Source organism: Anolis sagrei, chromosome 6 (assembly GCF_037176765.1).
Source record: "Anolis sagrei isolate rAnoSag1 chromosome 6, rAnoSag1.mat, whole genome shotgun sequence".
Taxonomy (NCBI): Eukaryota; Metazoa; Chordata; class Lepidosauria; order Squamata; family Dactyloidae; genus Anolis; species Anolis sagrei.
In genome coordinates, this window is record NC_090026.1 from 26,626,596 (window position 1) to 26,653,206 (window position 26,611).

At 41.7% G+C, this 26,611-nt stretch overlaps 1 protein-coding gene across 1 annotated transcript; it reads right to left on the reverse strand.

Annotated features, from left to right (window-relative positions):
- LOC132778050 (fibronectin-like) lies at window positions 1-25,941 on the reverse strand (the record flags this gene model as incomplete). Its single annotated transcript, XM_067470538.1, has 9 exons — window positions 1-262; window positions 7,259-7,423; window positions 10,950-11,096; window positions 12,184-12,345; window positions 13,752-13,916; window positions 20,705-20,851; window positions 21,939-22,100; window positions 23,507-23,671; window positions 25,785-25,941. Coding segments are annotated over 9 exons (1,419 nt in total), but the record flags the coding sequence as incomplete, so codon positions are not given.
- Window positions 25,942-26,611: the final 670 nt, after the last annotated feature.

Genomic DNA, 26,611 nt, shown 5'->3' on the forward strand with positions numbered 1-26,611 from the left:
AAGTGTGAGAAATCTGTGGTCTTCCTGATCTTTTCCTTTGCAAAACCCAACTGCACCTATCACTCCAAGCTATTCCTCATTCCTTCTGTCTCCAGTTATTCATACCTGAGGAGTTAACAGTATATCCATCTGGGATCCTTGTTGTAGTTGCTGGTAAGAGAGCACCAGCGTTTCCCACTGGATTCTCCATCTGCTGTACAAGACCAGTATGATTTTCCATTGTAGGTAAAAGGGAAAATACAGGGTTGGTTTGGACCTAGTCCTAGAAAGGGTAGAGAAAAGAATGAAAGCAGGACTAGAGATGGAGAGATTTACAAAAGAATTCTTATGACAACTCTGCTGGAAAACATTTCTAGCATCCAGGAAAAAAATGTGTTCTCTGTTTTGTTTTGTTTGTGTGTTTTTGAAAAATAAAGAATTGTAAACTCTGGAAGCAGAAACTTGTTATATGTATTATGAACTTGCAACAACTTGGTGGAAGAATATATTTTGCTCCTTCTATTTCTAGCCTCTGTTTCTCTTTCTAGAATAAAAACTTTTCCCTTGAGCTCATTTGGTTGGCTAGCGCTAGTATCAACATTGGTTCTGGAGACAGTCTCCAAGGCTGATTTCCAGTTTAGTCAAAAATCACTTTCTTCATTTTGTGAATCCATATTCATGCTGTGGCACACTTAAATGTGATCGATTAGAGAGGGACAAAATGTTTCAAGATGTATCTAGGATGGTATACAACACAACAACAACAACAAAAACCAACTTCTTTGCCCCAAATGCCCCTGGAGCAGAAGAGCATTTCCAACTTAGCCAGTTTAGCTGTAGAAGAGATCCTTCTTGAAACATGAAATTTAAAAGAAATGACTTCAACTCACTTCCTTAAAAAAGAGGCTCCTACTGGGGCAGAGTTTGGTCATGGCTGGCTAAGGAGGTCAGCTTCTGAGCTCCTTGTGGGGGGGGGGGAGCTATTTGCAGTAAAACGAATTGCTAAGAATTGTTTGCTCCATACTCCATGACTGGAAAGCAGAAATAAAAATTCTATCTCCTGGAAGAGAAGGAATTTTGTATTTCCTATGCTATTTGGCGATGAGACAGACTGGCTGAAGGCTATCAGAAGCAATCGGGTAGAGCTCGGCTCCCTCCTCACAGCAGATTGAAGTGAGAGGACAGCAAAGCCCAAGGGCACCAGCTGGGATCCAAAAGGGTATTTCCCTCAAGGAGAGATACCAGATGGACCTGGTAGCAGTGTCCACAGGGCAAAGCGGGTCACAGAGTGATGCCCGGGAAATTATCAGCCATGTGTATCTCAGACTAAAGAATAAAGAGAGAAAGTGCTACAGGAAAATTGGATTAGACATTATGAATAATCATTTGGGACATCTAAATCCAAATGAGTAGCAATAATAATTGCCAAGAAATGTAATATGATTGTAAATAAAGTTTTGAAAGATGAGGAAGGAAGATATATAATAATGTATGGCAAAATAGGGGGGGAAAGTTAGTATTAATAAATGTATATGCTCCAAATGTTAAACAGCAGGAATTTTATGAAAAAGTTTTAAATCAAGTAGAAAACTACCACCAGCAAAATATTATCTTTGGAGGAGATTGCAATTGTTGTATGGATGAAGAAAAAGATTAAACGGGTTAAGGTTAAGTAGACGAACACAGAGAGTGCTCACTAATGCTTCCTCCTCATCTTGGAAAGAAGTGACAAGTGGAGTGCCGCAGGGTTCCGTCCTGGGCCCGGTCCTGTTCAACATCTTTATTAATGACTTAGATGAAGGGCTAGAAGGCATGATCATCAAGTTTGCAGACGACACCAAATTGGGAGGGATAGCCAATAGTCCAGAGGACAGGAGCAGAATTCAAAACGATCTTGACAGATTAGAGAGATGGGCCAAAACTAACAAAATGAAGTTCAACAGTGACAAATGCAAGATACTCCACTTTGGCAGAAAAAATGAAATGCAAAGATACAGAATGGGGGACGCCTGGCTCGAGAGCAGTACGTGTGAAAAAGATCTTGGAGTCCTCGTGGACAACAAGTTAAACATGAGCCAACAATGTGATGTGGCAGCAAAAAAAAGCCAATGGGATTTTGGCCTGCATCAATAGGAGCATAGTGTCTAGATCTAAGGAAGTAATGCTACCCCTCTATTCTGCTTTAGTTAGACCACATCTGGAATATTGTGTCCAATTCTGGGCACCACAATTCAAGAGAGATATTGACAAGCTGGAATGTGTCCAGAGGAGGGCGACTAAAATGATCAAGGGTCTGGAGAACAAGCCCTATGAGGAGCGGCTTAGGGAACTGGGCATGTTTAGCCTGAAGAAGAGAAGGCTGAGAGGAGATATGATAGCCATGTATAAATATGTGAGAGGAAGCCACAGGGAGGAGGGAGCAAGCTTGTTTTCTGCTTCCTTGGAGACTAGGACGCGGAACAATGGCTTCAAACTACAAGAGAGGAGATTCCATCTGAACATTAGGAAGAACTTCCTGACTGTGAGAGCCGTTCAGCAGTGGAACTCTCTGCCCCGGAGTGTGGTGGAGGCTCCTTCTTTGGAAGCTTTTAAGCAGAGGCTGGATGGCCATTTGTCAGGGGTGATTTGAATGCAATATTCCTGCTTCTTGGCAGGGGGTTGGACTGGATGGCCCATGAGGTCTCTTCCAACTCTTTGATTCTATGATTCTATGAAACAATGCAAAGAATAAATAGATGATTAACAGACTTAGATAAAGTTATGAATAAATGGCAGTTAAAGGATGTATGGAGGGTGGTAAAGGGTGACAAAAAGAAATACACATTTTATTCTGCTGTACATAGAGTATACACAAGAATAGATTACCTTTTTGTTTCAGCAAATATTTTGAGTAAATTGTTAAATGCGAATATTAGTAACATAGGGGTCTCTGATCATGCCTTGGTATTAATAGAAATTTTGTTAAAATGTGAATATGAAAAAATAAAAAGGTGGAGGTTAAACACTAAGATACTGAACTATAAGGAGATTGTGGAAAAAATAAGAGTCGAATGGCAAGAAATATGGAAGATAAATGAAGGGGGCGTGTCAAAAGGAATACTGTGGGATACAATGAAGGCGGTGATAAGAAGCTTATGCATAAAAGAGGCAAGCAAATTAAAGAGGATACAAGAAGAAAGGGAAAAGAGTTTGAATGATATAGAAGAGCTGGAGAAGGATTATATTAGAAAGGTAGATAAACAAACATATATAAAACTAAAGGCCAAAAAAAAAGAATTGGATAAAATCGAGATTGATGATGTTCAAGAAAATTTAATATACTTAAAAAGAGAATTTTTTGAATACAGCAATAAAAATTCAAGAATGCTAGCTAGATCAACGCAAAAAAAATTGGAAAATATGATAAAAAAGGAGACCTATGTAGATCAATGAAAGAAAAAAATAGAGATTTTTGAAGAATTCTATAAAGAATTATGCCAAACAAAGGCCTGCTCCACAGAAGAAATTAGGAAATACGTAGAGAAAAATTCGGAGGGTGAATTAGGAGAAAAGGATAAAGAATTATTAGAAAAACCCATTGAGAGATATGAAATAGAAGAAACTATTAAAAAATTAAAGATTGGAAAGGCCCCAGGTTTGGATAGACTAAGTCTGAAATTTTATAAAACTTTTAAAGAAATGCTGATCCCTAAACTATTGGAGGTATATAATGGAATATTGTGTGGGGAGAAAATACCGGATTCATGAAGGAAATCCCTGATAATACTGATACTGAAACCAGATAAGGACTTGACAGATACAGGTTCATATATAGACCTATATCGCTAATAAATCAGGACACAAAAATATTATCAGCAATAATGGCCACCAGAATGAATAATTGTATGTATAAATATATAAAGAATGACCAGTGTGGTTTTGTGAAAGGCAGACAAATGCCAAATTTAATAGGGAGAGAAATAAATAAAGTCTGGGCAACTCAACAGGGAAAAACAATGGTAGGGATATTGGCCCTGGATATATTTAAGGCGTTTGATTGAGTGGAATGGAGGACACTAAAAATAATTATGAGTAAGTTTGGAATAGGGAATAAAATGAAAGGATTGATAGAACAATATTATTCAGACAACACAGCGATAGTAACAATAAACGATGGAGTGACAGGAGATATAAACGTAATGAGGGGAACAAGACAAGGTTGCCCTTTGTCACCAATATTGTTCGCCACAGTGATAGAATTACTTGCTAATGTAATAAGAAAAGATGCCAAATTAGAAGGGGTAGGAACAACAACAAAACAAAAAAACAGTTTATTTGCTGACGACACATTATTGACAATTAAAAATATATGTGGCAATATGGATAGAATAAAGTCACACTTAGAGATATTTGGCAAAATAACAAGTTGACGAATCAATTGGAAAAAATCAGAAATGATGTTACTTAATTACACAAAAAAGGAAGAAGAAGATTTTATGAAACAGGTTAACATGGGAATAAAGATTAAGAATGAAATAAAATATTTAGGAATAATTATTATATCTAAGGAATTACATGAAATGGAAGAGGCAAATGTAACAAGATTAAGGAAAGCAACTCAAAAAGAATTACAAGAATATGAAAATATAAAACTATCATGGTTTGGAAGGATAGCGCTAGTTAAAATGAAAATTCTTACAAAGATAAATTTTATATTTAGAATGGTACCACTACAGATATCAGAGGAGGAATTAAATAAATGACAACAATTAATTAATAAATATCGCAGTGGCAATAAGCAAAACAGGTTGAATAAACAGTTTTGGTATAAGTCACAAAAGGTTGGAGATTTAGCACTCCCCAACATTAAAAAATACTATGAAGCAAACAGGATGAGACTAGTCATAGAAGGGATAATAAATAAGGAGGATTTGGAATGGTTGGAGGAAGATTCAGAAGAAGTAGAGAAAAAATTGGAATATATTTTAAAGGATATAAAAAGGAAAGAAATTAAGAGAACAAAAAACCCAATGTTGAGAAATGTGCTAGGAATTTGGAATAGATACAAGGAAATATTATTATCAGAAAGTTCAACACTAACACCAATAATAATGGATAGAAAATTCCCCCAAAATTTAAAAAACATATTAGATAAAAAATTAAGAGAGAAGAATATAGATAAAATTGGAGACTGGATAAGAGCAAACATGAGGAAAGAAACTATATCGAGAGAATTTCAAGATATTAAACTCTCATTGTTCCTTTGCTTACAGTTAGAGCAATGGTTCAAGAATTGGATAAAAAATAATGAGGAAGGAGGCAAACTTACGCAAGTTGAACACATGATACAAAAAGAAAGAGCTACAGGAGGATACCACAAGCTGAAAGGAATAACCAGCAAATTGTATAAGATAATAATTGATATTAAGAGGGGGGGGGGAATAAAGGACGCAACATTAAGAGAGATATGGGAGGAAGGCCTAGGGATTAGAATAAAAGAAGCGGATTGGATACAATTATGGGATCAAAGATATTTAAAGAATTTATCGATACTTGTTAAAGAAAATTATTATAAATTGGTTTGGAAATGGTACTTAACACCAGTAAAGATTGTAAATATTAACAGGAATGCCACAAAAAATTGTTGGAGAGGTTGCCAGGAGGTGGGTACATATATACATATGTTGTGGCAATGTAAATATGTAAATGATTTTTGGGGGAAGGTATTTGGAGAGATAGAAGCTATAATTGATATGAAGATAGGGAAAAGTGCAAGCATTGCACTGTTGTCACTATAAACGGTTAAGAAATTGGGGGGGGGGGGACAGAGAAAGATGCAATAGATAACATGTTAACTGCAGCAAGATTACTGATAGCGAAGAATTGGAAAAGTGAAATAAATATATCAATTGAAGAATTTATTATTTATTTATTATTATTTATTTATTTAAAATATTTATATTCCGCCCTTCTCATCCCAAAGGGGACTCAGAGCGGAGCACAACATATCCACGGCAAAGAGTCAATGCCTGGATGCAATACATAAACATTAAAAAACATTTATCGAAATATTAAAATACATCATTTAAAATAACACCATCCTAGCCATCCGGTATAATGAACTATGGAAAATAGCAATAAACGATAATTTGACATGTAGGTTAAGAGTCAGGAAAGGGGTATGGAAGGAAAACAACTTTGATAAAGTTTGGGGGAAATTTATTGAGAATGGCTTAAAAGAAGTAGATGGGAAATTACCCCCACAAGAAGAAATGGTATTTTGGAAAGAGATTATAAACTGAAGTGGCTCGGAAGGGGGGGGGGCACAGAGGTGGGGAAAAAAGTATACAAGATATATATATCCTTATAGTTGATGTAATCAATTGAGGATAGAATATAAGAGTATTGAAGGTATAGATCAGAGGTCCTCAAACTAAGGCCCGGGGGGCGGATGTGGCCCTCCAAGGTCATTTAACCGGCCCTCGCTCAGGGTCAACATAAGTCTGAAACGATTTGAAAACAAATAACAACAACAACAATCCTATCCCATCAGCCAAAAGCAGGCCCACATTTCCCATTGAAATACTAATAAGTTTATACTTGTTAACATTGTTCCTCATTTTAATCATTGTATTGTTTTTTAGTGTTTTTTACACTACGAATAAGATATGTGCAGCGTGCATAGGAATTCTTTTTTTTTTTTCAAATTATAATCCGGCCCTCCAACAGTTTGAGGGACTGTGACCTGGCCCTCTGTTTAAAAAGTTTGTTGACCCCTGGTATAGATGTATTCTAAGAAAATCAATAAAAATATATTTTTAAAAAAGGGAGACGCCTACTGGACCTAAAAGACATTGAGGGCATGGGCAGGGAATAATTACTAAACTTTTTTGTGGGAGTTGATGTTGTTGCCCTCCAAAGTTTCCTGGGAACCTAATATGGTCCCCTCACCCTAAGCCTTCTACAGAAGGTAGCACAGTGAAGAGGTTTGGAGATCTAACTCCTTGCACAGCCATAAAAACCTCTGGGAACTGTGGGCAACTTGCACTTTCCTAGCCTCTAGTGACAGCGTTGCTAAACCTTTTTTGAACAAATCATAACAAACCTTCCACAGTCCACCCTGTGCTAGACAGAGCTTTCTAGAATCAATTTAACAGTCAAAACTTCTATTACCAATTGATCTTGATCCAATTCTGTCTCTGGACATTAACTCACACTTGTCTAGCACCAACCTCCTTTTGACAGCACTGTGTAGTATCTTTGCACCAGTTCCTAATGTAATAAGTCCTAGGTATCTTACTTGTGTCAGCACAGTAGCTCCACTGCTTGTCCTTGTCATAGTTTCCAGTTGTAGCACACCAAAATCGTCTATCAGAACTATTTTCATTGGTGCAGGTTTTGAATATCTTCCCTTTATAAATGAAAGGAAAGACGCAGACCTTTCCTCCTGAGTTCCCTTCATACTCTGTAGATGTAAAGAATGGAAACAATTAAGTGAGGTATGCCATCAGCTGATAAAGAGTTTTTGCAAGCTGTCTTCAATTCCAATAAAATAATCACAAAACAACAATTCAGGTTGTCATAAATGTAAGCAGCTGCTCACTTCTACATGTTAGCCCGAGAACATCTAATTAGAGACATGTTATTAGACCATCTCTCTGCAATGAACTCCTCCTATGCAGGCCGTAGCCAGGATTTTGATTCCGGGGGGGGGGTGTCTGAGTTTGATTCGGGGGGGCTGAGTCTGAGTGAAAGAGGGTCTACCCTAGCAAACCTTTTGTATCATTACAGTTTAAATAATGCACCAGTAAGGCCTTCTCGCAGACCACCATGAGAATTTGGGGGGGGGGGTTTGAAGCCTCCCAAGCCCCCCCCCCTCCCCCCTGGCTACATGCCTGCTCCTATGCTTCTATTTAACAAGCAACACAATCAAGATCCTGATCAAGATAACAACTTAGTTAAAAGTGAGTTACACGGAAAAGAAAACTCAGATTCATCTTAAATCCACTGCTGCTGTCCTCATGATGTTCACAAACTCAAAATGAGGTTTTTTTTTAAAGTTCAGGCAAATTTTGTCCCACTTTGGATGATGTTGGGAGAATACTTTAGAGCTGACTGGAAGCTCAGGAATATACTGGTATTGTGTAGCAATCTGGAGTGTTGGATTGAGTCCAATTCAGGCTGGTGTGCTGAACAGCGCAGGTGAAACAGATGGTTCATTCTGTGTCACTGTCACCACTCTGAATTTGGCACTGAACACCAACTGAGCTCCTGGCTGAGCTCCTGGCTCTGTCAATGCCAGAGCAGAGCGTGCACACTACCAGTGATCTCCCCTCCTTCATCTTGGTTACAGGTGCCCCATTCTGCCATCAGAAGATATTTGTGTGATGATCAAGAACTTAGAGGGTAAGTTGATGGCCCAGTGGGGCTAATGTGACCTCAACATGGCTTGATCATGTGGATACTAATGTGGCACCAAAGCAGGTTTGGTCAGGTATCACATGAAAAGTGAGGTGATGATTGAGATGGACAGATGTGGTATTAGCTCAACTGGACCTTGTGGACTCTAACACAGTGCTGCAACAACTTCAGCTGAGTGCATCTGGCACCAGACTTCTTAGTCACTTCCCCTAAGTTAGGTTGCTTGATTTGTTCTGTCTGGGATACTACATAGGTAATTATTTTCTTGCTTGACACACACACACACACCAAACCTGCTTTTAAACATTTAGCCATTTATATGTGTCATTCTAAAAGTGTATTACTCCCTAGGCCTCATAAATATGAAGAATCACAGGGCTGCATAACTGTAACTACTTTCTATGGGGATACCGATAATTAAGACTGTTGCAAAGTTGCTGTTAAACTTTGTGCTTCTGGATATTTGAAAAGAAAACTCAGAAATCTTTTATTTGTATTGTTTAGTAGAGCTAGGCCTCTAGAGCTAAGCCTGAAAACAGGAATAATTGATTACAGCACTCAATCTGGGCAGACAAATATGTCAGAAAGTTCATTACTGTTCGCAGCCTATCAGTATTTTTTGATAGAAAAGAGTGGAGAACCCTTCTATAGAAGATCTATAGTGAGGATAGTAATCCCAACCACCTTGATTGTACAGCAAATATCCATATACAGTAGGGCTTCCACTTTTGAAACAGATTGGGTGTTCAGTCATTCTGTGAAAGTGGAAAAGCCATAATTTCTTTTTAAAGTACCTGAGTGAACACTTCTCTAGGCATTTGTAGGTTCTCCAGAACATTCCTATGGTTAATGTCTGCTGGTAGTTCACCATAGTCATACTGAAGAACCTACAAATATCTAGATCAGTGATTCCCAAAGTGATGGTTACCGCCCCCTAGTGGGTGCTGCAGCGATCCGGGGGGGGGGGGGTGTAATGGCCACAGGTGCATTTGGGGGCGATGAATAACTGTAAGGGGATGGTGAAAGCATAAAAGAAAGAAGAGAAGATTTAGAAAAATTGATTTCCAGGGGGTAGGCCAAATAAGTTTGGGAACCACTTATCTAGATCTACCAATGCAACCCTATGGTCAACCTCTGGCAGAAGTTGACCATAGGGTCACACTGAAGGTCCTAAACGTTACTGGATAGTGATGTGTATGTATGTATGCATGTATGTGTGTGTGTGTGTGTGTGTGTGTGTGTGTATATATATATATATATATATATATATATATATATATATAAAGAGAGAGAGAGAGAGAGAATTCACAAAAGTTAAACCTTGAAATGTGTTGTAACTCAGCGTGTGCCTCATGTAGCTACTAGTGATAGTAGGAGGAAACGAGGCTTGGAAGAAGAAGATGCTCAGCAACAGCTGAAGCGCATTAGGGAATTGTTCTCAGAGCCTACGGATGAGGAAGACTTTGAGGGGTTTACTCGTGAGGAAATGGAAGTGGAGGATTACCGTGGTGTAAAGCGAGTAGCACGCAGCTCAGACAGTGATGGGGAATCTATTTCCAAACGGCTTAAAGATGTAGCAGATTGCGGGGAGTTTGACAGCGAGGATGAAGAGCTGGATTGGACCAGGGTCCAAGAAGTGTTAGATGTGGTTAATGCTCCAACTTCCAGCGATGAGTTCCATGGTTTCACAGACACTTGGTTTCAGATACTGCTTCGCAGGATGCAGTCCGAAGTGCAGAATGGCAGCAATGGAGAAGTCGTGATTCACCTGTGGAAATGGATGCACCTGGAGGTGAATCCAGTGACTCTGATGAGATTTAAGGAGTAGCTTGGGAGCAGTCTAGTTGCAGAGTTCAAAGTGTCGTGTTTCCGTGTGCCTTGTTCCTAAACTCTTGCCTTGAGTTCCTGCTTACAGCTTCGTGGCTTCCTGACTGTGCTGACGACCTTGCCGGAATTGGAATCGTGAGTCTTATCTCCTGCCCTGACCCTTGGACTGCCTTGACCACTCTACGCTTCTGTTTATCCCCTGTGACTTCGTTGGACCGCTCCTCATGCTGAATACTGCTCAATGATTTGTTTGGACTTTGGAATTGACTGTATTTTGACGCTGACTTCAAGCCTTTTGCCTGTGTTATTCTTGCTTTCCTTTTCGCAGCGCTGACTGCTTGGACCTTTGTTTATTTACATTCCTGCTGGCTGCAAGCTCTTTTGTGTTTATTGCTCTGCTTTTAAGAGCCCCTTTTCATGTGTTAATTGACATTAAAGACCTTCTGTTAACTCTTTAACTGCTGTTTTGCCTCGCTGGTCCGCCTGGGTCTTGACAAAATGTGAAGGGCTGACTCACTGTTTGCTTTTTCAACCATCGTCTAACCTGAACAATTCATTACAAATAGTAACTATTTGGGACATTTAACATCTCATAGTAATCATGCAAGAATAGCCTATGAGTAGTTTATTAAACAGAATTGCAGTGGAAATCATCTAGAAGTAGTGCAGCAGCATTAGAAAGGCGTCCGTAGTTTGCAAAAGGACTTAGTGACCACACAGAAAAGTTCTGAGCACACTCTTACCTTGAATAGAACATGCCTTCCATTTGCTATCCCTGTCATAGTTATTGGTGGTGGCACACCATAGCTGACCATCATCAGTGCCTTCCGTGGTGCAGGCAGAGTATGATTTCCCTCTAAAAATGAAGGGGAACACACACGGACGTTGTTCTGAAATAAGAAACATAAGGCATGGGAAGAAAGAATTTCCATTAAAACACCTCATGTCGGAATATCCAAGGTCACTATCTCGGGAGAAAAGCAGGATAGAAATAAATAACTAATAATATGGTTGACTATAATGATGAGCAAAGGGAAAAACGTCTCTGCATCCTTGTGTTCCAGTTCTCAGCCAGATCAGTTCGTATATAGTAAAAAAATGGAGTCAAACCAATATGACTATTATTTTATTTTATAATTCAATAAGAATTTTATGAAGCAAACAGTTGCACTTTGAACCAATTGAAATTGGTGCAAGGATGGAAACAAAAGAATGAGTATGTTAATGTATATTATGTCATGATGAAATTAATGGGGTTCTGTATGAGGCAACAGAAACAACCCCCTTTTCAGCAGAAGTTCACCCCCTCTGGTTTAAGGAGCAGACATACGTCACTTGTCTTTGTGGTAGATAAGGCTTTATACAAGGAATATTGACAGTATAACAGAAGACCGGGACTCGTCGCAAACCCTTTTTCCAGACATTCCCAAGCAGTTGAAACCGTCTTACATGCAAAAGACTCTCACTGGTCTTATGCTCCAATTATTCTGTATCTTTGCAGTTTTATCTCCAACAACAACGCTTCATCAACATAACTCCTTCAAAACACCAATCCTCAACAACAGAGAAACTTTGTGCTACTTTTACAGCTGCTCTACCCTGCCTGTAAATTACATAAAGCTAACCAGATGGCTTAATTTTCAATTCTTACAATATGTTTGGGCTTGATCCTTACACTTACTTCCACTTTATCATCATTACTTTAAAATTCTGACATATTACTTGCGTAATTGCATAAGAAAAGACATAGAAGTAAATAGTGGAAAGAAGAAAAACAATAAGGTTCAATACAGATGTAATTTATGTTGCAACTCCTTATTTCTGTGGATGGCACCTAAGAGCAAGGAGTGAGGAGAGGAAATTCAATGATAAAATAAACAAGTGAAAGCAGTGTCAACTATAATCCACATCATATATATCTATGAAGAAGAACTATTAGGAGGCCACGATCCAGAGGCATCTTGTGTGTTTTCTTACCTGAAGGATCACAGTAAGTCCACTTGGGGTTTGCATCATAGTTTCTGGTGAGAGAGCACCAGAGCTTTCCAGTAGATGTCCCAGCAGTTGTGCAAGATGAGTAGGACTTTCCCTTATAAATAAAAGGAAAGATGCATGGCCCCTGAGCATTTGCAGCTAATCCTGAAGAGATATAAAGGAGAAGAGAAGGAAGGAAGAAAAAGACATATCTTACACAAGTTTTCTTTTCCATTCATTAATGTCCCACACAAAGAAATACTGCCTACTCTCCTGTCCTGTAGCAGACCAGAAGAAACCACACTAGGGAAAAGAACTTAGATTAATACTTCTAAACCAATGATATTTCCCCAAATTACACTCTGTAGATGGTTTCCCCACTTCTGAAGCCACAATAATTTAATTTTCTTCAGTTACTTTGATCTTTAGACACATTTCACTAATATACACTGTGGTCAGGAATGTTTGACCTAAACAAAGGAAAAGTAAGAAGAAAGTGTTTATGGTCAGTTCCCTTTTATTTCCAAGACATGTCATAGCCATTCATCTTCTATGCCATGTTATGAATCATGTTGCCTGATTTCACAAGGGTAGATGAAGGAGACAAATACTGTGGGGCCAATAGTTTCCATAAGCAAGTATGGACATTATATGATGACTAGTAAAAATGCCCAAGGTTTTATCAAGACCTACTAACTGAGATTCCATGAACACCAGAGCTTGAGGAAATAGTCAATGGACTTGTTGACTAGGGAATTTAGAGAACTTGTTCAAGATGTGCAGGAAATGAGCTGGTGGCCTCAATTATGTCCTCAACCAAACTTACACTTATGTCAAACTGGGGTTGAATTGGCTAAATGACAGCTAAACACCATATGGAGCTGATCCAAGGTAATGCAGGGCAGGAATAAGTTAAATACAGCTCTGCCCCATATTCATCACAGTCAGTGGGTAGTCTGAATTCTGGGCCTTTCTGAACAGTTGGGCTGGTTTCAGAATGGAACTGGTTTCAATTGTTCCCACTGCCATGCTATGTTTCCTGGACTCAGGTGCTGTAGGGACATAGGATGGCAGTTACCATCTCTTCCTGCCATCTGTGTCACAGTGGCCTCTGGACACAGCATAGTCCTACCTGTCAGTTGTCGCCTGCAGTGATATCTACCATGGTGACAAGGTGATCTGGGAAGAGAGGAGGAGAGTAGAGAGAGCAAAACATCCTCTCCCTCTCCTTCACTGCCCCGTTGTCTGGCCAGGATCACTATAGGTGACTGCTGACAGGTAAAATCTATTATAAAGCTGGAGATTGCCAGAAGGAGTCGTAACCCTGCCATCCAGCAGTAAACCAAACCACATTTGTCACTCCTGGGTGGTTGGGTCTCCCTCCCACTCTGTAGCAACCATTGGAGTGCCTGTCTGACACCTATGCCACACCAGATGGCACCCATATTATTAGATTAATGTAATTTCAAATTAAGCTACTGCTTTCCATTGTTCTGAAAAACAATTTTCCCCATCTATGAAATCCCATCTCAATCCTGCAATATACATTGCGATTCCCACAATATTCCTACTTGTATCAGCACAGTAGCTCCATTGCTTGTTTTTATCATAACTTCCTGTTGTTGCACACCAGAACCTTCCAATCGCTGCATCTTCATTAGTACAGGTGTAAAATGTCCGTTTCTTGTATGTGAAAGGGAAGTAACAGGATTTCCCACCAGAATTACCACCATACTCTAAAGACAAAAAGTGGGGAGAAGCAGACATACTCAGCTACACTAATGACACATTTTACTTTGTCACAGAGATTTCAGTGCAACACTTACCTATGAACCTTTGGCAAAAAAACCGAAGTTTTGCGCACACTGGAAAACTGCACATTGCAAACATTCCTGTGGTTCCTTGTCCTGTTTCTTTATGCACATAGGAGGGTGAAATTACACACTCTTGGCCTCAGAAAAAGGCAATGGGAAGCCCTCTATGAATAAATATTGCCCCCAAAAACCCTTGAAGGCACAGGAGAACAGGAAATGTTTCTCAACCTGGGTGTCAGGATCCCTAGGGGGATCATGAGGAGGTTTCAGAGGGGTTGGAAATGTTTCTGATGGTCTTAGGAACAGCTTTAGCAGAGAAGGCTGAAGATCTCTCAGTCTGTCCTTCTCTTCCTTTTTGGAAATAGATGACGAATCCTCCCACCAACATGAAGAAATGTATTAAGGAATCATAGCCTTAGGAAGGTTGAGAACCACTGTTCTAGCCCTTCCATGTCCTGTTGATTGTCCACTAATATGGTAATTCTTAATCAGTTTCCCCTAATCTTAGTCTGAAACCAGAAATATATTCTTTCAGGCGTGGGATCAGAGGGTATTAGGAGATAAAGTTTTAATCAATAGCAATGCATTATATATATATATATATATATATATATATATATATATATAGTGATGAAGCTGTACATGGAACACATAGAAAAGAAGTCATAAAATGCATCTAAAAAACTTACACCATGCTCACCCTTGAGAATCACAATTCTAGATTATATAAAGTATAATGTCATATTTTATTTATTTATTTATTATTTGAACTTATATGCCGCCACTCCCCTGGGGCTCGGAGCGGCTTACAAGAACAGGCTAAAATCGAACACAATTTAAAAACAATTTAGAACAATTTAAAAACACCAATCAAAGATCAAAGGCCCGTCGAAACAGATATGTCTTACATGCCCTGCGGAAAGCTGATAAGTCCCGCAAGGCACGGACTTCAGGTGGCAGTGTATTTCAGAATGATGGTGCCACTGCTGTAAAGGCTCTGCATCTGGTTGCTGTTACTCGCAAGGTCTTGACACTGGGAATTTCCAACAAATCTTGGTCTTCAGAACGAAGGGATCTCTGGGGTTGGTAGGGGGTGAGGCGGTCCCTCAGGTACATCGGCCCCAGACCATTCAAGGCCTTAAAGGTGGGTACCATCACTTTGAAAGTGTTCCGGTGCTCAATTGGTAACCAATGCAGCTGCAGTAAGATTGGTGTTATGTGGAATCTCATCGGAATTCCCGCAAGAAGCCGAGCAGCTGCATTTTGTACCAACTTGAGCTTCCGGATCATCGACAGAGGGAGGCCAATGTAGAGGGCGTTACAGTAGTCCAGTCTTGAGATGACCGTAGCCTGGATCACCGTAGCTAGGTCATCCCTGGACAGATAGGGGGCCAGCCGTCTAGCCTGCCGCAGATGAAAAAAGGCGGTTCTGCTAATGGCGGAGACCTGGGCCTCCATCGTCAGCAGAGGGTCCAAAAGGACTCCCAGACTCTTTACCAATGATGACAAGCGTAGCGCCTCGCCATCCAGGGTAGGCAGCTGGATGTCCTGACTGCCCGGTCAACCCAGCCATAGGATCTCCATCTTTGCTGGATTTACCCTCAACCTACTGGCACACAGCCATCCAGTAACGGCCTCGAGGCCCTGATGGAAACAATCGGGTACAGAGTCCGGTCGGCCTTCCATCTTCAGCACAAGCTGAGTGTCATCAGCATACTGGTAACACTCCAGCCCAAAACCTCGAACCAGCTGAGCAAGTGGTCGCATATATATGTTAAACAACAGAGGGGAGAGAATGGCCCCCTGAGGAACCCCACAAGATAGAGGGGACCTCTCAAAGACCAGGCCTCCCCTCTCCACTCACTGTCCACGGTTGTGAAGAAATTTGTATATTTTATTTCTAATAGATTATATATCTACTTAATTTCATTGCCCCATAGTCTCTGAAGGCTTGTGAAGGCAGCACAAAAGCTACAGCAGGCCAGATTGTTTAAAAAGAAAACATTTTACCTTTAATGGAACAAGACTTCCACTTTGGAGACGTATCGTAGTTTGCAGTTGTGGCACACCATGGATTCTTACCTGCATTAACCGTGGTGCACGAAGAATAAGATTTCTGCCGATGCAGCCAATGCAGCTGGGGAGTCAACGCCGATTATCCAGAGAGGAGAAGGAGAGAAGGCGTCAGCTGCATTTATGTTTGTATTGCGGAGCGGAGGGCCATTTCGCACGCAATTGCCCGGCCAAAGCACCCAGGGAGCAGGGAAAAGGTCAGCCCTAATGTGCCCTGGGGCAAGCACATTAGGGCCTGTGGTTCAGTGGCCCCGGTGTAAAGAACATGTGTTTTTGTATATTGAACTCTTTTCCAGCCAAGGTATTAAGTTCTCTACATGGGCTCTGGTGGACTCTGGGGCGACTGGGTCCTATATGGACAAGAGCTTCGCTTTAGAGCACCAGATTGAATTAAGAAGAAAGAGACAGGCGGAATGGGTGGAAGGAGCGGATGGTGCTTTAATTGGTCACCGATCTGTTACCATGGAAACTGGGCCCCTGAAGTGGGAGGCTCAGGGTATAGAGGGTCGGTTTTCCTGGGATGTGATTGGTCTGCCTAGGTATACCATCATTCTAGGCATGGATTGGTTATCCAAAACTAATCCCAGGATAGACTGGAAAGACAAAACCATTACGCTAGCACCTGCATTATGTGGCACGTTGGCGGTAAGTCCAACGGATGTGGAAGGAGTCCCAGAGTGCTACAAGGACTTTTATGATGTATTTTGTAAAGTGCAAGCTGACAAACTTCCACCCCACAGGCCGTATGACTGCCAGATCAGATTGGTGGAGGATGCAAAGTTGCCTGCCGGCCGCCTGTATGCTTTGTCTCTTCCAGAACGACAGGCCTTGAAGGACTTCATAGACGATAACCTGGCCAAGGGTTTCATCCGACCATCCAATTCTCCAACGGCAGCTCCGGTCTTCTTCGTGGCAAAGAAGACTGGTGATCTTCGTTTAGTATGTGATTATAGGATTTTGAATAAGCATACTATTCGTGACCGTTATCTGCTGCCTTTGATCCCTGAATTATTGTCGTGCATCCAGGGCGCTTCTGTTTTTTCCAAACTTGATTTAAGGGGAGCTTATAATTTGGTTAGAATCAAGGAGGGCGACGAATGGAAGACCGCCTTCAACACATCCCTAGGGGCTTACGAATTTTTAGTTATGCCTTTTGGGCTCTGTAATTCGCCTTTTGTGTTTCAGAGACTCATGAACGACGTGTTTAGAGACTTATTAGACATGTTTATGGTGTGTTATCTTGATGACATCCTGATATACTCTAAAAACATACATGATCATCAGCAACACGTGAAGATGGTGCTCCAGAGGCTTAAGAAACATGGTTTGTTTGCTAAGGCCTCTAAATGCTTGTTCCATGTCACGGAGGTTGAGTTCCTGGGGCATATAGTATCTGGGCGGGAAGTGAAAATGGACCCACATAAGGTGGATGCTGTCCAGTCCTGGAAGGAACTCACCTCGAAGAAAGATGTGCAACGTTTCCTTGGCTTTGCTAACTACTATCGAGAATTTATTCCCCACTATGCAGAGATCACGGTGCCGTTGACCCACCTCCTGAAGAAGGATCAACCGTTTGAATGGACAAAGGAGGTTCAGAGGGCATTTGAAACTCTCAAATGCAGCTTTGCCAATGGGAGAGTCCTGAGCTATCCGGATGTGGATCGACCATTCGTGGTCGAAGCAGATGCTTCCAATTATGCGTTGGGAGCTGTCCTATCCCAATTGGACTCGGCCGGTAATCTACGCCCTTGCGGCTTCTATTCACGCCAACTGACTCCTTGTGAGCAGAACTATACAATATGGGAGAAGGAGTTGTTGGCAATTAAAGTTGCCTTTGAGGTCTGGAGGCACTGGTTAGAAGGTGCCAGGCACCAAGTGGTGGTGCGATCGGATCATCGCAATCTGGAACATTTGTTGACCGCCCGCAAATTGAATCAAAGACAGATTCGCTGGGCTATTTTCTTTAGTCGTTTTGATTTTCGTGTTGAGTTCATAGAGGGAAAAGAGAATGTGAGGGCAGATGCGTTGTCCAGAAAGTCTGAGTACAAGACTAATGCAGCGCCCATTATACAGACTGTGTTGCCCGCTGCAGCTCTGAATCTCATGGAGGATGTGGGCGATCTTAGTGACCAGGTCAAGGTGGCACAAGCTGAGGACCTCTGGACTCAGGAACAATTAACTCTGTTATCTAGTGGCCAGAAGACTGTACTTGCTAACCTCCGTAATGAGGGTGGGGTACTGATGCGTAGAGAGCAGCTGTATGTTCCAGCAGGTAGATTGCGTCTTGAGATTCTCAGGTCCCACCATGATGAACTGGCTGCGGGGCATTTTGGGAGGTTTAAAACGGTGCAGTTAATAACAAGGAACTTCTGGTGGCCTAAGATGAGGCAGGACATTTTGAAGTACTGTGACAGTTGTGCTGTGTGTCAACAATGTAAACACGCCCCGGGGAGGCCAAGGGGGCTGTTGTCTCCTCTACCAGTACCTGAGCGACCATGGCAAGTTATCTCCATGGATTTTATCACTGATTTGCCTAGGGCACGGGGATATACTTGCATATGGGTGATAGTGGATTTGTTCTCTAAGATGGCTCATTTTGTACCGTGTGCGAAGGTTCCAACGGCGCCTGGGTTGGCTAAGGTTTTCATGAAACATGTGTTCAAACTACATGGTGCCCCTGACACTATAATTTCAGATCGTGCCCCTCAATTTGTGTCTAGATTCTGGAGGCAGTTTCAAGCTCAGATGGGAACGAAGTTAAATATATCATCAGCCTTCCATCCACAAACTGATGGCCAGACAGAACGCGTGAATGGGCTCTTGGAACAGTACTTGCGCTGTTTTTGTTTACAGCAAGCTGGGGATTGGGTGCAGTGGCTTTCGGTGGCTGAATTTTCATACAACAATGCTACCCATGCTGTTAGTCGCTATTCCCCTTTTGAACTATTCTATGGGATGCAGCCTAGATGGGGGTCGGCTCCGGTGCATAGTATTATTTCTACTGACCCTGTGTATCGTTCTAATGAGTTTCTCGCCCTGCATGATGTTGCCAGACGTATCCTTTTGGAAGCTAAGGATGCTCAAAAGGAGCAGGCCGATAAGCATCGGCAGGAGGGGGCTGAGCTCAAGGAGGGAGATTTGGTATGGCTTTCCTCCACGCATTTGAAGCCGTCTGGGGGCAAGTTTGGGCCTCGATATGTTGGACCTTATCGTACTGTCAAGCAAATTTCACCCGTGGCCTTTCGTTTGCATTTACCCCCATCCATGAAGATACATGCTGTGTTTCATCGGTTTATGCTCAAGTTAGCCACCTCTTAGTCTCAGCCTCAAGTGACTGAGAGTATAATGCGCCCTGTGGCTTCGCCTGCGGGGGGGGGCCTTGGAGGGGGGGGATAGTGTTGTAACTCAGCGTGTGCCTCATGTAGCTACTAGTGATAGTAGGAGGAAACGAGGCTTGGAAGAAGAAGATGCTCAGCAACAGCTGAAGCGCATTAGGGAATTGTTCTCAGAGCCTACGGATGAGGAAGACTTTGAGGGGTTTACTCGTGAGGAAATGGAAGTGGAGGATTACCGTGGTGTAAAGCGAGTAGCACGCAGCTCAGACAGTGATGGGGAATCTATTTCCAAACGGCTTAAAGATGTAGCAGATTGCGGGGAGTTTGACAGCGAGGATGAAGAGCTGGATTGGACCAGGGTCCAAGAAGTGTTAGATGTGGTTAATGCTCCAACTTCCAGCGATGAGTTCCATGGTTTCACAGACACTTGGTTTCAGATACTGCTTCGCAGGATGCAGTCCGAAGTGCAGAATGGCAGCAATGGAGAAGTCGTGATTCACCTGTGGAAATGGATGCACCTGGAGGTGAATCCAGTGACTCTGATGAGATTTAAGGAGTAGCTTGGGAGCAGTCTAGTTGCAGAGTTCAAAGTGTCGTGTTTCCGTGTGCCTTGTTCCTAAACTCTTGCCTTGAGTTCCTGCTTACAGCTTCGTGGCTTCCTGACTGTGCTGACGACCTTGCCGGAATTGGAATCGTGAGTCTTATCTCCTGCCCTGACCCTTGGACTGCCTTGACCACTCTACGCTTCTGTTTATCCCCTGTGACTTCGTTGGACCGCTCCTCATGCTGAATACTGCTCAATGATTTGTTTGGACTTTGGAATTGACTGTATTTTGACGCTGACTTCAAGCCTTTTGCCTGTGTTATTCTTGCTTTCCTTTTCGCAGCGCTGACTGCTTGGACCTTTGTTTATTTACATTCCTGCTGGCTGCAAGCTCTTTTGTGTTTATTGCTCTGCTTTTAAGAGCCCCTTTTCATGTGTTAATTGACATTAAAGACCTTCTGTTAACTCTTTAACTGCTGTTTTGCCTCGCTGGTCCGCCTGGGTCTTGACAAAATGTGAAGGGCTGACTCACTGTTTGCTTTTTCAACCATCGTCTAACCTGAACAATTCATTACAAATAGTAACTATTTGGGACATTTAACATCTCATAGTAATCATGCAAGAATAGCCTATGAGTAGTTTATTAAACAGAATTGCAGTGGAAATCATCTAGAAGTAGTGCAGCAGCATTAGAAAGGCGTCCGTAGTTTGCAAAAGGACTTAGTGACCACACAGAAAAGTTCTGAGCACACTCTTACCTTGAATAGAACATGCCTTCCATTTGCTATCCCTGTCATAGTTATTGGTGGTGGCACACCATAGCTGACCATCATCAGTGCCTTCCGTGGTGCAGGCAGAGTATGATTTCCCTCTAAAAATGAAGGGGAACACACACGGACGTTGTTCTGAAATAAGAAACATAAGGCATGGGAAGAAAGAATTTCCATTAAAACACCTCATGTCGGAATATCCAAGGTCACTATCTCGGGAGAAAAGCAGGATAGAAATAAATAACTAATAATATGGTTGACTATAATGATGAGCAAAGGGAAAAACGTCTCTGCATCCTTGTGTTCCAGTTCTCAGCCAGATCAGTTCGTATATAGTAAAAAAATGGAGTCAAACCAATATGACTATTATTTTATTTTATAATTCAATAAGAATTTTATGAAGCAAACAGTTGCACTTTGAACCAATTGAAATTGGTGCAAGGATGGAAACAAAAGAATGAGTATGTTAATGTATATTATGTCATGATGAAATTAATGGGGTTCTGTATGAGGCAACAGAAACAACCCCCTTTTCAGCAGAAGTTCACCCCCTCTGGTTTAAGGAGCAGACATACGTCACTTGTCTTTGTGGTAGATAAGGCTTTATACAAGGAATATTGACAGTATAACAGAAGACCGGGACTCGTCGCAAACCCTTTTTCCAGACATTCCCAAGCAGTTGAAACCGTCTTACATGCAAAAGACTCTCACTGGTCTTATGCTCCAATTATTCTGTATCTTTGCAGTTTTATCTCCAACAACAACGCTTCATCAACATAACTCCTTCAAAACACCAATCCTCAACAACAGAGAAACTTTGTGCTACTTTTACAGCTGCTCTACCCTGCCTGTAAATTACATAAAGCTAACCAGATGGCTTAATTTTCAATTCTTACAATATGTTTGGGCTTGATCCTTACACTTACTTCCACTTTATCATCATTACTTTAAAATTCTGACATATTACTTGCGTAATTGCATAAGAAAAGACATAGAAGTAAATAGTGGAAAGAAGAAAAACAATAAGGTTCAATACAGATGTAATTTATGTTGCAACTCCTTATTTCTGTGGATGGCACCTAAGAGCAAGGAGTGAGGAGAGGAAATTCAATGATAAAATAAACAAGTGAAAGCAGTGTCAACTATAATCCACATCATATATGTCTATGAAGAAGAACTATTAGGAGGCCACGATCCAGAGGCATCTTGTGTGTTTTCTTACCTGAAGGATCACAGTAAGTCCACTTGGGGTTTGCATCATAGTTTCTGGTGAGAGAGCACCAGAGCTTTCCAGTAGATGTCCCAGCAGTTGTGCAAGATGAGTAGGACTTTCCCTTATAAATAAAAGGAAAGATGCATGGCCCCTGAGCATTTGCAGCTAATCCTGAAGAGATATAAAGGAGAAGAGAAGGAAGGAAGAAAAAGACATATCTTACACAAGTTTTCTTTTCCATTCATTAATGTCCCACACAAAGAAATACTGCCTACTCTCCTGTCCTGTAGCAGACCAGAAGAAACCACACTAGGGAAAAGAACTTAGATTAATACTTCTAAACCAATGATATTTCCCCAAATTACACTCTGTAGATGGTTTCCCCACTTCTGAAGCCACAATAATTTAATTTTCTTCAGTTACTTTGATCTTTAGACACATTTCACTAATATACACTGTGGTCAGGAATGTTTGACCTAAACAAAGGAAAAGTAAGAAGAAAGTGTTTATGGTCAGTTCCCTTTTATTTCCAAGACATGTCATAGCCATTCATCTTCTATGCCATGTTATGAATCATGTTGCCTGATTTCACAAGGGTAGATGAAGGAGACAAATACTGTGGGGCCAATAGTTTCCATAAGCAAGTATGGACATTATATGATGACTAGTAAAAATGCCCAAGGTTTTATCAAGACCTACTAACTGAGATTCCATGAACACCAGAGCTTGAGGAAATAGTCAATGGACTTGTTGACTAGGGAATTTAGAGAACTTGTTCAAGATGTGCAGGAAATGAGCTGGTGGCCTCAATTATGTCCTCAACCAAACTTACACTTATGTCAAACTGGGGTTGAATTGGCTAAATGACAGCTAAACACCATATGGAGCTGATCCAAGGTAATGCAGGGCAGGAATAAGTTAAATACAGCTCTGCCCCATATTCATCACAGTCAGTGGGTAGTCTGAATTCTGGGCCTTTCTGAACAGTTGGGCTGGTTTCAGAATGGAACTGGTTTCAATTGTTCCCACTGCCATGCTATGTTTCCTGGACTCAGGTGCTGTAGGGACATAGGATGGCAGTTACCATCTCTTCCTGCCATCTGTGTCACAGTGGCCTCTGGACACAGCATAGTCCTACCTGTCAGTTGTCGCCTGCAGTGATATCTACCATGGTGACAAGGTGATCTGGGAAGAGAGGAGGAGAGTAGAGAGAGCAAAACATCCTCTCCCTCTCCTTCACTGCCCCGTTGTCTGGCCAGGATCACTATAGGTGACTGCTGACAGGTAAAATCTATTATAAAGCTGGAGATTGCCAGAAGGAGTCGTAACCCTGCCATCCAGCAGTAAACCAAACCACATTTGTCACTCCTGGGTGGTTGGGTCTCCCTCCCACTCTGTAGCAACCATTGGAGTGCCTGTCTGACACCTATGCCACACCAGATGGCACCCATATTATTAGATTAATGTAATTTCAAATTAAGCTACTGCTTTCCATTGTTCTGAAAAACAATTTTCCCCATCTATGAAATCCCATCTCAATCCTGCAATATACATTGCGATTCCCACAATATTCCTACTTGTATCAGCACAGTAGCTCCATTGCTTGTTTTTATCATAACTTCCTGTTGTTGCACACCAGAACCTTCCAATCGCTGCATCTTCATTAGTACAGGTGTAAAATGTCCGTTTCTTGTATGTGAAAGGGAAGTAACAGGATTTCCCACCAGAATTACCACCATACTCTAAAGACAAAAAGTGGGGAGAAGCAGACATACTCAGCTACACTAATGACACATTTTACTTTGTCACAGAGATTTCAGTGCAACACTTACCTATGAACCTTTGGCAAAAAAATGAAGTTTTGCGCACACTGGAAAACTGCACATTGCAAACATTCCTGTGGTTCCTTGTCCTGTTTCTTTATGCACATAGGAGGGTGAAATTACACACTCTTGGCCTCAGAAAAAGGCAATGGGAAGCCCTCTATGAATAAATATTGCCCCCAAAAACCCTTGAAGGCACAGGAGAACAGGAAATGTTTCTCAACCTGGGTGTCAGGATCCCTAGGGGGATCATGAGGAGGTTTCAGAGGGGTTGGAAATGTTTCTGATGGTCTTAGGAACAGCTTTAGCAGAGAAGGCTGAAGATCTCTCAGTCTGTCCTTCTCTTCCTTTTTGGAAATAGATGACGAATCCTCCCACCAACATGAAGAAATGTATTAAGGAATCATAGCCTTAGGAAGGTTGAGAACCACTGTTCTAGCCCTTCCATGTCCTGTTGATTGTCCACTAATATGGTAATTCTTAATCAGTTTCCCCTAATCTTAGTCTGAAACCAGAAATATATTCTTTCAGGCATGGGATCAGAGGGTATTAGGAGACAAAGTTTTAATCAATAGCAATGCATTATATATATATATATATATATATATATATATATATATATATATAGTGATGAAGCTGTACATGGAACACATAGAAAAGAAGTCATAAAATGCATCTAAAAAACTTACACCATGCTCACCCTTGAGAATCACAATTCTAGATTATATAAAGTATAATGTCATATTTTATTTATTTATTTATTTATTATTTGAACTTATATGCCGCCACTCCCCTGGGGCTCGGAGCGGCTTACAAGAACAGGCTAAAATCGAACACAATTTAAAAACAATTTAGAACAATTTAAAAACACCAATCAAAGATCAAAGGCCCGTCGAAACAGATATGTCTTACATGCCCTGCGGAAAGCTGATAAGTCCCGCAAGGCACGGACTTCAGGTGGCAGTGTATTTCAGAATGATGGTGCCACTGCTGTAAAGGCTCTGCATCTGGTTGCTGTTACTCGCAAGGTCTTGACACTGGGAATTTCCAACAAATCTTGGTCTTCTGAACGAAGGGATCTCTGGGGTTGGTAGGGGGTTGGTAGGGGGTGAGGTAGGGGGTGTACCCTCAGGTACATCGGCCCCAGACCATTCAAGGCCTTAAAGGTGAGTACCATCACTTTGAAAGTGATCCGGTGCTCAATTGGTAACCAATGCAGCTGCAGTAAGATTGGTGTTATGTGGAATCTCATCGGAATTCCCGCAAGAAGCCGAGCAGCTGCATTTTGTACCAACTTGAGCTTCCGGATCATCGACAGAGGGAGGCCAATGTAGAGGGCGTTACAGTAGTCCAGTCTTGAGATGACCGTAGCCTGGATCACCGTAGCTAGGTCATCCCTGGACAGATAGGGGGCCAGCCGTCTAGCCTGCCGCAGATGAAAAAAGGCAGTTCTGCTAATGGCGGAGACCTGGGCTTCCATCGTCAGCAGAGGGTCCAAAAGGACTCCCAGACTCTTTACCAATGATGACAGGCGTAGCGCCTCGCCATCCAGGGTAGGCAGCTGGATGTCCTGACTGCCCGGTCAACCCAGCCATAGGATCTCCATCTTTGCTGGATTTACCCTCAACCTACTGGCACACAGCCATCCAGTAACGGCCTCGAGGCCCTGATGGAAACAATCGGGTACAGAGTCCGGTCGGCCTTCCATCTTCAGCACAAGCTGAGTGTCATCAGCATACTGGTAACACTCCAGCCCAAAACCTCGAACCAGCTGAGCAAGTGGTCGCATATATATGTTAAACAACAGAGGGGAGAGAATGGCCCCCTGAGGAACCCCACAAGATAGAGGGGACCTCTCAAAGACCAGGCCTCCCCTCTCCACTCACTGTCCACGGTTGTGAAGAAATTTGAATGTTTTATTTCTAATAGATTATATATCTACTTAATTTCATTGCCCCATAGTCTCTGAAGGCTTGTGAAGGCAACACAAAAGCTACAGCAGGCCAGATTGTTTAAAAAGAAAACATTTTACCTTTAATGGAACAAAACTTCCACTTTGGAGACGTATCGTAGTTTGCAGTTGTGGCACACCATGGATTCTCACCTGCATTAACCGTGGTGCACGAAGAATAAGATTTCTGCCGGTAAATAAATGGAAAAACACAGGGTGGTGGGACTGGAAAGAAAACAGAACACAGCAATTTTATTGAGGTAATATTGAGGAAAAACAAAATTCACACAAAAACAACCCAATGAGGCAGGGAACGGCACTAGAGCAAAGAATGCAAGAGCACATTTTGCTCTTGCAAATATTTGCATGTACATAGTTTTCCTTACACTTGTGTATGCCCCCACTTGAAGGTTACTGTGGAGGTTGGTATTCCCATCTCCCTTCACTGCATCCAGCTCTCGATCCCCTGACTTACTGTATAGCACAGGGGTCCTCAAACTTTTTAAACAGAGGACCAGGTCACAGTCCCTCAAACTGTTGGAGGGCCAGGTTATAATTTGAAAAAAAACATGAATTAATTCCTATGCACACTGCACATATCTTATTTGTAGTGCAAAAAACACTTAAAAACAATACAATAATTAAAATGAAGAACAACTTCAACAAATATAAACTTATTAGTATTTCAATAGGAAGTGTAGTCCTGCTTTTGGCTGATGAGTTAGGATTGTTGCTGCTGCTGCTGTTATTGTTGTTGTTGTCATTGAGTGCTTTCAAGTCATTTCAGACTTAGGTTGATCCTGAGTGACGGCCCCTGGGCCTTAGTTTGAGGATCCCTGGTATAGCATCTGAGAGGCCATACATATAGAGAGACAGAGAGAGAGTCATTCCATACCTTGTGGGAAGCG